This window comes from Misgurnus anguillicaudatus, chromosome 9 (genome assembly GCF_027580225.2).
Source record: "Misgurnus anguillicaudatus chromosome 9, ASM2758022v2, whole genome shotgun sequence".
Classification (NCBI taxonomy): domain Eukaryota; kingdom Metazoa; phylum Chordata; class Actinopteri; order Cypriniformes; family Cobitidae; genus Misgurnus; species Misgurnus anguillicaudatus.
The window spans coordinates 32,061,810-32,075,495 of NC_073345.2; the positions used below are offsets into that span (position 1 = coordinate 32,061,810).

General features: G+C 40.2%; 1 protein-coding gene across 1 annotated transcript in view; it reads right to left on the reverse strand.

Annotated features, from left to right (window-relative positions):
- The window catches only part of col5a1 (procollagen, type V, alpha 1), a 124,523-nt gene that overhangs the window by 73,426 nt on the left and 37,411 nt on the right, over positions 1-13,686 (reverse strand). Inside the window, exons 3-4 of the mRNA XM_073871494.1 lie at positions 2,836-3,049; positions 1,148-1,310 (exon numbers count right to left, since the gene is read on the reverse strand). Coding sequence (XP_073727595.1) covers positions 1,148-1,310; positions 2,836-3,049 — 377 coding nt within the window. The remainder of the gene's footprint in view (positions 1-1,147; positions 1,311-2,835; positions 3,050-13,686) is intronic.

Below are 13,686 nucleotides of genomic sequence, written 5' to 3' on the forward strand. Positions count from 1 at the left end.
AGACCAAACCGTGAAGACACGTCAACGTTCCATGAGATCTGTGTGTCTGCGGTCGAACCCGCAAGAGAAAACAAAAACATTACCTACAGTCCTTCTGAACGTCTCACGTGTCATCATGGACCGTTCAGACACCACAAGCCTTTGGTCCTTAAAGACATTCAATCCTTATATACAGCATGACTTTTTAAATCAGACTAAAGAAAATTTCAGTGCCGCTTGACTCAACAAAGTACTGACCAAAAAAGCATATCATTAAACCTTTACTGTCAACCCATCACAGTCTATAAAACCTTGTGGCACAGGTCACCCTACAATCTTAAGCTGGTGCTACATAACCGCAACTAAGTGCTGAACAAACACGCTGAACAAACTTTCACATCTTCACGTGAAGGTCACATGAAGTTACTAAGCATTTTTTTACATTCACAAGGATGTTAGTCACACGTCCACAGAGCCGTGATAAAGACCCTCAAAAAACGTACAAACACCACCAAAGAAACACAATCCTCAGACACCAAAGATTACTTAAATATTTCAATGATCTCTCCTAGACTGCTTGGAGTCTCGTGCAGTCTTGAGATGTGTGTTTCCCCTCTTGAGATTTATAAATCTCAGCAATGAGCTCAGAATTACCAACCTCAGCAATAAAGTCAAAGATTTCTTACATTTTATCTAGGGCCACACAATACCGAAGATAAATGTGATATGCAATGTGCAATGCAATAATGCTTTATTTGTAAATTCAAATTAAATTATAATAAAATATACATGCATCAACCTAACTTTTTGAAGTATTAAATCATTAATTTATTGTAAATGATTGCCATATGCATATTGCGATATGCATATTATTATTATTATATTATTGCAGATCAATATATCTTGCTGCTCTTAAAGACTACAATAATTTTGTCAAAGACTAAGTCATTTAAGCTATGATACCTGTACATACATTTATTTTATAGCCATATACTCTTATAATACGTGTAAAGTCTCAGATCATTTTAATTTCAACTCAAGAATATTTAGACAAAAAAAAAAACAATAAAGCAACTGTTAAGAAATAAAATCTTCATTTGCTAAAGTCTGAGGACCGTCTAAGGAGACACTAAGATTTAGAAGAAGATTTAGAAGAAGGTTTTCTTACCTCAAACACCTCCTCGTCCAGGATACGCGTTCCAAAGACCACAATCCCTTTGGTGTCGATGATGGGATGAGGGCTTCTGGATAGCGTCCGTGTGATCTTTTTCTTACAGTCCAAAATCAGAGTGATGCTCTGTTTGTGAATGCTGATCGCCACACGGTGCCACCTGAAAGAAAATTTTACAGCTCCATTTATGAACTGATCGGAGTGACTAATAATAATAATAATAATAATAATAGGCTAATAATAACAATAATAATAATAATAATAATAATCATAATAATCATAATAATAATTATGTAAGGAATAATTGACGACGGGCCACCGAATTATAAGAAAATAATGCACACCAAGGTGGTAATGCGGCACGACGCGAAGCGGAGTGCCGTTACACCGCAGGTGTGCATCATTTTCAAACAATTCAAAGGACCGGAGTCAATTATTCCGCTTATACCACGGTTACCACAAACATTGCTCTGGTGCCTATTTTTAAGACATTTGAAAAGTTAGGTGTGCGGTTTACAGAAAAATAATCAACACCCATAGAACATTTCTCAGCCAATCAGAATGCAGCATTCAACAGACCCGTGGTATAAAGCCTAATAATAATAATAATAATAATAATAATAGCCTAATAATAACAATAATAATAATAATAACAGCCTAATAATAATAATAATAGCCTAATAATAACAATTATAATAATAATAACAGCCTAATAATAATAATAATAACAGCCTAATAATAATAATAATAGCCTAATAATAACAATATAATAATAATAGCCTAATAATAATAATAATAATAATAATAATAGCCTAATAATAATAATAATAATAATAATAATAATAATAATAATAATAATAACAATAATAATAATAATAATAATAATAATAATAATAATAATAATAATAATAATAATAATAATAACAATAATAATAATAATAATAGCCTAATAATAACAATGATAATAATAATAATAATAATAATAATAGCCTAATAATAATAATAATAGGCTTCTCTTGGGATCTCTTAAATTGTAAACTAACCTTTTACTTTTGTGTATTGTATATATTTTTTATTTCTGCTGCTTTGTCCTTAGTGTATATTCTGTTGTCTTGTAATTTATTTAATGTTACTGTTATAATTTCATTGTGCCTAGATACATATGACAATAAATATCTTGAAATAAAATTATAAAAATAATCATAATCAGTATAAATACAAAGACTAATGATGACTAAGCGAGACACAGGTGAGGACGACAAGTTACAAAAGAGGAGCTAATAAACAGGATAATGACTATGATGATGAATTAAATGGAAAAAATGAGAAACAGACTAACAAACAAAGACTATGACAGTAATATAGTAATGAAAATGGTTATTGAAAATCTAAATAGCCATGTGTCCATTATCAGAGCGAATGTGGGCATGCTAGCACGTGCTGTATTCCCAGATTATTTATTTATATTTCCATCTATATTTATGTCTGCCTGTCTGTCTCACCTGCACATTTGCCACAACATATTCATCTACAGTATGTCTGCCACCTTTGTCTGCACACCTGTGCAGGTGTTTCTCTTTGTACCGGCATGACAGATTAAGTTGGCCAGACATCAAAGCCAGAACACTTTTCTAATAAAAATTCACAGCCAGCATTTGTTTGGTTAGGAATACACATTCACTTACTTTCCGTCTGCCAGGTTGACCCCTCTGAAGAGCGGGTAGTCCTCTGGGCCAGGTTTACCCAGGTGATCCTCGTACAGGAAGACCGGAGACCGGCCAACCTCTAATCCGAGCTGCTGGATGCCCTGTTCGTTATAGACCGACAGCAGGAAGGACTGACTGCCTTTCTTCGGCTTCACCGTTGCCAGGATAGAGAAGTCCTCGGGAAACACGGATGCTAAGGAGGGAAATAGTGATGAATAATAACTATTTTGAAAGAGTAAGAGAAAAGAGACAGTGTGTGAGACAATATTGCATCACGTCTGGGGCAGAGAGATACTGTCAGGTAACATAGATAAAGTGTGTGACATGGAAAGAAGCACCATGGAAAAATTCTGGATCTTCTGATGGGGACTTGGCACACCTTGGGGAAACTCTGTTACTATCTGTGCGTGCGTGCGTGCGTGTGTGTGTGTTGATAAGAGTCTTGGATCTACTGAGGTAGTGGAAGAAGAGAAAGAAAGAGCGAGCGAGTAAAGAAAAGTGTAATGAAGAGAACAGCTGTTCCTTTTAAGAGACATTTTATTGCTCCAATTTATCTAAAGGAGGCTGGAGGAAAGAATAAACAGAAAGAATTACTATAGTAGAGAAATTAAACTCTTAAAGGGACACAACACTTTTTTTGAAAATATGCTCATTTTCAAGCTCCCCTAGAGTGAAACATTTGCTTTTTACCGTTTTGGAATCCATTCAGCTGATCTCCGGGTCTGCCGCTACCACTTTTAGCATAGCTTAGCATAATCCATTGAATCTGATTTGACCATTAGCATTGCGCTAAAAAAATATTTTAATAAAAATTTACCCTTCTGTAGTTACATCATGTACTAAGACAGTCGGAAAATTAAAAGTTGTGCTTTTCTAGGCAGATATGGCAATGAACTATACTCTAATTTCTGAGCACCACTGACTTTCATAGTATTCTTCATCATACTATGGAAGTAAATGGTGCTCCTATTTCTTGTTTGATTACAAATATCTTCCTTTCAATATTTTACTATGTTCTTACCTCAACTTAGATGAATCAATGTTTTTTACAGTGCGTGCACTTTTAATCTTTGTACAACACCTTATGAATGTGTTAGCATTTAGCCTAGCCCCATTCATTCCTATGGCTCCAAACATGCATGAATTTATAAGCCACCAAACACTTTTCCCTATTTAAAGACTGTTACATGATTAAGTATGGTGGCACAAAATAAAACTTTTGTTTGGAGCCATAGGAATGAATGGGGCTAGGCTAAATGCTAACACATTCACAAAGCGCTATACAAAGATTAAAAGTGCACGCATTAAATTAATCTAAGTTGAGGTAAGAACATAGTAAAATATTGAAAAACGGTGGTGTTTTCCTTTAAAGGACCAGTTCATCCAGACATCCAGAGTTTTTTGTGTATACGCATGCTTGGTGAATGTGACTCATTGTTTAGTTGTGTCATGTCTTCCTATTTCTTTCATGTGAGGAACGCAAAAGAAAAAAATGCAACAATATTTCAGAGTCCCTCTTTTCTGTACAATGAGGACTTTAAATGGTTTTTTTTTACTTGGGGTTATTTGGGTGATTCTCACGAAACCATTGAAACACCACGGCACTAATAATTTTAGCTTTAAAATGTGTAATATAGTAACATTAAAAAGCATCAGAATTAACACAATTCTGTGTTCTACCTTGCACAATGTGTGATTTCAACATAAGAATTTATAATTTTAAATTTTATCTCATTTTCTGCTGAAATTCTCATTACCGCAATGTGTCCGGCTGTGTTTGAACATGCGTTATGTCGTAATTTAATCAAATTAACACAAAAATATTACGAAAAAAAATATATGGATGTTTTGCTAGACTACTTTAGATGACAGAAGAAATATTTACTGAATATTCATGTATAATAATAATGAAGAAAAATTAGGAAAATTATGTGTCCATGCCTGATGTTCTCATCCTCCGCAACACTTTTTGAGAACAGTTTAAGCACACATACATAATTTTAATAAAGTTTGATTTTGAGTGACCAAGCACATGGACCAGTTACTTCAAGATGGCTACCAGGTAAGATCTTTTTTTACAGTTAATTTAAAATATTGTCTTGTCAGAATGCTTACACGACATTTTGATTATCATTACCGCAACAGATGCTTATTAAATGTTAATTTAATTAATAGAAGCATAATACTTTGATTTTAAATGCATGTGCAGAATCTCCAAATTATGTTCTTTCAGGTTTGTCATGTCATTTTGAAAATATGTCAGTGTTGATGTTTTCTGACTGTTGCGGTAATGAGATTTTTTAGGACTTATTTTTTAAATCATGTTACAAAAAGTGTTAAATGATAAGTAAAATGATGTTTTATATAAACAAGGTTTGGGAGGAGCTGATCAGTCAATGAACTCGGCTGGCTTTCAATCATTAATCAATGAACATGGCTGGCTCTTAATCACTAATCAATGAACTTGGCTGGCTCTCAATCACTAATCAATGAACACGGCTGGCTCTCGATGATTAAGCAATGAACACGGCTGGTTATCAATCACTAATCAACACAACAACTTAGTACCAGCTCTATAAATAATCATAGAGTCCTTACCCTCAATTCTCTGGGACATTATTGCAAGATGTCCAGTCAAACAAACCCAGCACAGGAAATGCACCATACCACACAGGATTATCTCGGGCCTTCCGACAGCGGTCGGGATGTTTCAATCAAGCCCGAGGCCTCCCCACAGGCCGGGCGATCTTCCCGCATTGCTACACGAATCCCGAGGAGAAAAGGACCGTCTCCTCGCACCCCGCAGAGGCGCTACCCACCATCACCGGCATCTTCATACGCTTCTGCTTCTCCAGGAATCCCCGACATCAAGAAATGGTCCATCCTAGGCCTTGAACTAGCTCTTGAAAATGCAGATATTCCATTCTTACGTAAACAAACAAAGGCGCAACTGTTCAGCCTACTCCGCGATAGCCGGATGGCTACTCAACCCCCGCAAACAGCCGTGACAGCAAGCTCTGACTCCTCGTCTCTGCAAGCACGGAGTACACCGTACACCCGAAAGACACCAGGGAAAACACGGAGGTCTCAAATACACCGCATGAAGCCATCAGCTAGCCTGGGTCGCCCGCCGATGTCTCCAGCAGCCAGCTCACAAGCAAGTCAGCTAGCAAGCCAGCCAGACAGCGCGAACATGCTTCCGCTTCCGCTCACGGCAACGGCTTCGCTCCTCCCACTGCTGCTTCTTTCTCCCGGCCAATGGCCTGCTGCCCCTCCGTCTCTCTATCACACGGGGTTGCGTTCAGCAGCAGCGCCGGCCGCATCTATTTTTAGTTCTCACAATTCTCCAATATTTTCCGCAGGAGCTGACACGAGCGACGCAACGGCTTCGCTCCTCCCACTGCTTCTTCCTTCTCCCGGCCAATGGCCTGCTGCCCCTCCATCTCTCTATCACACGGGGTTGCGTTCAGCAGCAGCGCCGGCCACATCTATTTTTCTTTCTCACATTTCTCCCACTTTTTCCGCAGGAGCCGACACGAGCTCGGCAAAGGCTTCACTCATCCCACTGCCGCTTCCTTCTCCCGGCCAATGGCCTGCTGCCCCTCCGTCTCTCTATCACACGGGGTTGTGTTCAGCAGCAGCGCCGGCCACATCTATTTTTCCTTCTCACATTTCTCCCATTTTTTCCGCAGGAGCCAACACGAGCTCGGTAATGGCTTTGCTCATCCCACTGCCGCTTCCTTCTCCCGGCCAATGGCCTGCTGCCCCTCCGTCTCTCTATCACACGGGGTTGCGTTCAGCAGCAGCGCCGGCCACGTCTATTTTTCCTTCTCACATTTCTCCCACTTTTGCAGCAGGAGCCGACTCGAGCGTGAGGATGCCTCCGCTAACGAGTCAGGCCCCAGTTTTCACCGCAGGAGCCGACACGAGCGTGAGGATGCCTCCGCTAACGAGTCAGGCCCCGTTTTTTTTTTGCCGCAGGAGCCGACACGAGCGTGAGGATGCCTCCGCTAACGAGTCAGGCCCCGGCACCCTCTATGACTTTTCAATCTGATATTTTCGCCCACGGATCGACCCAAAGCGTGAGGCTGCCTCCGCAAGCGGCTCCAGCGGCTTCTTTTTCTGTTGATTCTGTTCCCCAGACCCGTCAGCCTTTTACGCTGGCTACCGCAGCACCAATGCCCATCCCACCCAACGCATTGGCCTTGGAACCTCCCCCTGTCATCAATTCCATCAGGAAACAGATCCTCGCAGAAATTGAGGCAGCCGGCATCAGAAGCGGATCTTCACCCAACACTAGTGCCTCCCTATTCAACTCTAATATTCCCTTAAATCATCCACTCAAAGACCTTCTTACCGCCTCTCTAGATACTATACTCCAAGCAGTCTCAATGGGAACTCTTCAAACCTATCTGACAGCTTGGAGAAGCTTCAGAACTTTCCATCATTTACACCAGATCCCTTTAGCCAACTTCTCTCTACTTACCATAACATCATTCATATCATACCTGCATAAAGTCAAACACCTTCGAATCAGCACAATTAAAGGGTATATGAGCGGAATCCAATTTTTTCACAAACTAATTTTAGGTTCACCCTCAACTGCTATCACTAATCCCCAGACCGCCATGCTTTTAAAAGGTATTGAAAAAACCCAACCCAAGGAGCAGCCACAACAGCTGCTCAAAAAGGACTCCCAGACTCCCAGATACAAACCCTAGGCCGCTGGTCTTCGGAAGCTTTAAAAAATTACATCAGGGCAGATCGTGCTTCCATCAAAGAAGCCCACCAAACACTCACGGCCCAGCAAACGGACATAAGATCACACCGTCACACATAAACCCATCATCACCCTCGATCCACTTCCCTGCCTCCGCAGAAGCTAGTACCGGCAACTCAAGCTGACACCCTCATCAAAATCTTACACACCCCTACCACAACAGATTCCTTCTCAGATAACAACAACTGTCGCAGCGCGACCGCTCTTGCAGAAGCCCAAGCTTTTATTTCACTCTCTGCCACAGCAGATGCCTTTTTTAAGCCAGTATCGCAGCAGCGACCGCCCCCACAGGGGCCCGTGCCTTTTCCTCGATCTGCCGCAGCAGTCGACTTCTGAAGCCAGTATCGCAGCTGCGACCGCCCCCGCAGGGGCCCGTGCTTCTTTCACTTCCTCTGTCAATAAAACCTTCCCTTTCCAACTCAGGCCAGTATCGCAGCAGCGACTGCCCCCGCAGGGGCCCGTGCCTTTTCCTCGATCTGCCGCAGCAGTCGACTTCTGAAGCCAGTATCGCAGCTGCGACCGCCCCCGCAGGGGCCCGTGCTTCTTTCACTTCCTCTGCCAATAAAACCTTCCCTTTCCAACTCAGGCCAGTATCGCAGCAGCGACCGCCCCCGCAGGGGCCCGTGCCTTTTCCTCGATCTGCCGCAGCAGTCGACTTCTGAAGCCAGTATCGCCGCTGCGACCGCCCCCGCAGGGGCCCGTGCTTCTTTCACATGCTCTGCCAATAAAACCTTCCCTTTCCAACTCAGGCCAGTATCGCAGCAGCGACCGCCCCCGCAGGGGCCCGTGCCTTTTCCTCGATCTGCCGCAGCAGATTATTTCAACCTCGAAGCCCGTATCGCAGCGCGACCGCCCCCGCTGGGGCCAGTGCTTCCTTCACATTTTCTGCCCAGCAGAATCTATGCATCTATCGCTGCCTAAGCAGTACTGCTCCCTCTGGAGTTTTCTTCTTCCCCAACTACCTCATGTCTGGCTCCTCTAGAGCACAGCCCCATCTCAGGGCACAAACTGCTTCCTTCGCTCCCTTGGAGTCCTACCTTGCTCCTTACAGCACTACCTCACCTATTACCTTTAAAAACTCCCCGCTCTTCTTCAGAGTACAATTTTCTCCCTTCCCTACATATTGGCAGCAGCAGATTTTGCTCCCCCGGAGCCCCCTATATTCTTCAAACTACAGCCTTTGGGTCCAGGCCTTTGCCCCACCTCATATATCCTTCTCAACCTCTTCACAGCACTTCTCAACAGTGCCCGCTCTCCAGAGCTGCCTTTTTCAATTCTACCCTCTACTTCAGCATTTTCCCCAATGAGGGCCAGCACCTCCCCTTCTCAAGCCAGCCTTCTTTGGGGAATTGTTGTTCAGGCGGCTGTCCTGCACCACCTGCTCTTTTTGGGGATAACCCGGGTCAGGGCACGCCCCAGGCCCGGGGCTCCTTCCTTGGTCAAGGGACGAACGTTCCGAACTCGGGGGGTATTTCCCGAGCTCGGAACCTTCGCCCCGGGACAGCACGCCACTCACGCATATTAGCAGTCCCACTTTATTGTCAGTGAGGCGAACTCGTAAAATGATGTTTTATATAAACAAGGTTTGGGAGGAGCTGATCAGTCAATGAACTCGGCTGGCTTTCAATCATTAATCAATGAACATGGCTGGCTCTTAATCACTAATCAATGAACATGGCTGGCTCTCAATCACTAATCAATGAACACGGCTGGCTCTCGATGATTAAGCAATGAACACGGCTGGTTATCAATCACTAATCAACACAACAACTTAGTACCAGCTCTATAAATAATCATAGAGTCCTTACCCTCAATTCTCTGGGACATTATTGCAAACCCACCTCCACCCCTTCGCCTCACTACGTACATTTAGCTCAGCACCGGGGATAACCCGGGTCAGGGCACGCCCCAGGCCCGGGGCTCCTTCCCCGGTCAAGGGACGAACGTTCCGAACTCGGGGGGTATTTCCCGAGCTCGGAACCTTCGCCCTGGGACAGCACGCCACTCACGCATATTAGCAGTCCCACTTTATTGTCAGTGAGGCGAACTCGTAAAAGTTTTTAAATTAATGTTCCCATTTACTCCAGACTTTGTTTTTCAATGTCTGGTGGGGAAAAAAGTAAATTTAAGCAATTTTTACATTTTCATGCTTGACATTTTTAAAACCAATTTTTTGTGAGAATCACCCATTTATGTCCACCAAATTTTCTTGGGTTTCTTTTCTTTTCATGTAAAGTTGCTTTGAAACAATGCAGCACTGTAAAAAAGTGCTATATAAATCAAATAAACTCAAATAAATCAAGTATGACGACCTGTTTATATGGGAATGTGAATGAGATTTAATAGCTTTGACAAAGTCGGTCTACTGTGCATTTGTCACTGTACATGACAGAGTTTGTCTTCCCCAAAGTCATTTGCCAGAAGTTTTAAAGAATAATTTTATAACGCTTCTCCTATAACATCATACCTAAACCTTTTTGGGATTAATAAGAACTTTTAGCTAGAAAACTTCAAAGAAAGAAAAACAGGTGGACGTCAGCAAAAGCATCAGAGACAGACAGCGAGATGAAATAAAACAGTCCCTTTCTAAAAGTAGAAAAACAGACATGTCTCCTCTCGCAGACACATGTGCCAGACAGATGCCTGTCGCTGAGACCTCTGGGAAAATCTGGGCTGGTCAGTTTTCCAGACAAACAGAGAAAGCATCCATACAGTACATGAGCTCATAGTGTGGGTGGAATGTGTTAATAAAGTCTTTCTGTAACTCAAGAGGTAGTGCTTTGCATTAGCAGTGCAAAGGTCGTGGGTTCGAACCCCAGGGAACATACACACTGATAAAAAACATATGGATCGATTGTAGTGTAAGTCACTTTGGATAAAAGTGTCTGCCAAATGCATAAATGTGAAGCATAACACTACCTCACAAACCAGCTTACTGCACTACTATCTGCCCTATTTTACCCAACTGGGGTATTTTTGAGTTTTGTGGTTTTTTTTATGTTTCCTGATAAATTAATTCATTTAAATTGGAGGTTTGATTCAAACACACGACCTTTCGCTCTAAATGCTTATATCGTCTGTATGCGAATGTTGATACCAAAATGCTTTTTTCATAGTTGTGTTAAACACACGAAAACGTCTCGGGTTACGTATGTAACTGTTGTTCCCTGAGAAGGGAACGAGACGCTGCGTCTCCCTTACCATACTTTCTGCGTCCCTGTAACGCCGTCTTTGGCAATATTTCAGATAGCGATATACTTCCTGGCTCCTGCGTCACCCTGTCTTTGTCATTAAGCCTCATCATTGGTTGAATTTGATATACGCATTCAGACACACTTATCCCTGGAGGCGTCCCCAAAGTGTCACCGCAGTGACGCAGCGCGAGTTCCCTCGGAAGTGCGGGAACAATGTATCTTAAAAGGTAACACGATGTAACCTTGCTCTCACTTGAAATGTATCCCCACATTTAGTCATTGAATTTGAGGGTATTGGATGTTATTTTTGAAGTATTTGAAGTTAACTAAGGTGTGGGAACCCTGAGTATATTTACTATAGTAAATACTAAACTATGCAGTATTTTTGAGCATCAAAAATAATTATACGGTACATATTGCCACAGTGCAGTGTTTTACTGCTTCATAAGGGATATTATTTGCTGTTTTGTAAGTGATGAATGGGTGGGAGTGCAGAAAGAAGGAAGAGTTTCTGTTTTTCTCATTATTTCCCCCTTCATCAAATTTCTTATTTGATCATTCATTCCTTTCAGAGCATTTAATGCATCTGTGTCTCATACGCCTGTTTTCAATTTTTTTCCTGTGTGTGATTAATCACAAAAAAATTACACTTCACTGTAACACAAACACAGAAATACTAACTTTGTGACACATCTGGGCTTACACTAGTTTAATTCTCACTCATTCACACACACAGATCCCAACAAGACGTTCAATGTGCTTTGTCCTGGGTTCCTGTGTGTGTAAGACAGAGCCAAAGTCAGTCTAGGGGTCAAAGGGTACGAGACGTTGTCCATCCCTCTGGAGACGAAATCTGTCCATCACCAGGGTAACACGAAACAGAAGAATTAAGAAATGAAGTCATATCTATAGTCTCATCTCTACTCCATACTGCTCCTTTGTGCTATGAATTACTCAGGCATCGTTTTAAAAGCCTTAAATGTCTGCAGATGTTGTCTTTATTATCTTTGTTTATGTCATACACTCTTAAAAATAAAGCTCCCTAAAGTGGTTTTCGTTGGGCTGTATGGTGCCTTCAATATCCACAAAACCTTTCGGTGCCACAGAAGGTCCTTTGGAGTGGAAAAAGTGCGATAGACTAAAAAAAGTGACATTAAATGTTCTTTAGAGAACCAAACATGGTTCCTCTATGGCATCGCTGTGAATACACTGCAAAAATTACTTTCTTACTAATAATTCTTGTCTTGTTTTAAGTAGAAATATCTAAAAATTCTTAAATCAAGATGCATTTTCTTGATGAGCAAAATAAAAAAAATAATAAGTTTAGTTTTTACATACAAAATATACAATTTAAGTAAATTTGTGCTTAAAACAAGCAAAAATGTATGCCAACTGGGTAAGAAAAAACTCTTGAAATAAGTTTTCTTTTTTCTTTAACACTTAATTTAAAAAAAAATCTCACCCCATTGTATATTTTAAGTGTACATTCACTTAAATTGTATATTTTTTGTCTAAAAACTACACTTATTTTCTTTTTGCTCATCAAAAAAATGCATCTTGATTTAAGAATATTTAGATATTTGTACTGAAAAAATACTAAGTAAGAAAGTCATTTTTTATTAGAAAGTCAAATTATTTTCAAAAAAAAAAATTCTTAGTATTTTTGTCTTGTTTTCAGTAAAAATATCTAAAAATTCTTAAATTAAGATGAGCAAAACAAGTCTAGAAAATAAGTCCAGTTTTTAGACCACAAATATCAAATTTAAGTGATTTTGTGCATAAAACAAATCTGCCGAATGGGGTAAGCAAAAAAAATCTTGAACATTTTTCTTAAACACAAAATCCAAGAAAAATTCAAGAATTTTTTTGCTTGTTTTATCCACAAAATTACTTACATTTGATATTTTTGGTTTAAAAACTAGACTTATTTTCTTGGGTTGTTTTGCTCATCAAGAAAAAGCATCTTAATTTAAGAATTTTTTTGTATTTTTACTGAAAACAAGACAAAATACTAAGAATTTTTTTTTCTTGAAAATCATTTTTTGCAGTGCAGTTATTATATGAATCTCAAAAACACTCGTTTAGGGATATTCTAAGAAATAATGATGTAAAAATGTCCTAATATGTACCATTTTGGCACAGATATGTACTTTTTACCAGTATGCACCTTTTAGGTACAAAAGTGTACTTTTTGAAAAGGTAACACCCCAGTGAAAGCTTTTGTTACCTTCTTGTACCTTTATTCTGAGAGTTTAGGTACAAATAGGTGTTATTTTAACCCATGTATGGGTTAGGCCTTTTCATCAGGCCTGTAGGTCTAGCACTTTACCATGTATATTCCTATTTCAGTAACCTATGACCCCTCTCTGTTACTATGGAGACACTTGACAAAGGAAGACAATGGACCTCACTGAAAAAAATGATTCATTCAATTTACTCAATTTTTTTAAGGCAAGTGGTTGCAATCAATTTATTTAAGCTACATTTAAACAAAAAAATGTGTAAATTAAAATACAATCACATGAACGTCGCACACCTGTGTGCGATAGGTGCGTAGGAGAGCAGGACTCGAAAGTCCAAAATTAAAAAATGGAAAAAGAAAGGTCCCGCACACTATCCACTTCATTTATTGCAACGTTTCGATCTCTCGATCTTCTTCAGGCATTAATCATATATATTATATGATTAATGCCTGAAGAAGATCGAGAGATCGAAATGTTGCAATAAATGATTTATATTTTTGCAAGTGGATAGTGTGCGGGACCTTTCTTTTTCCATTTTTTAAATTAAAATACAATAAAAAAAACTTTTGTTTAAATGTAGCTTAAATAAATAATATAAATAATGACCCTCTCC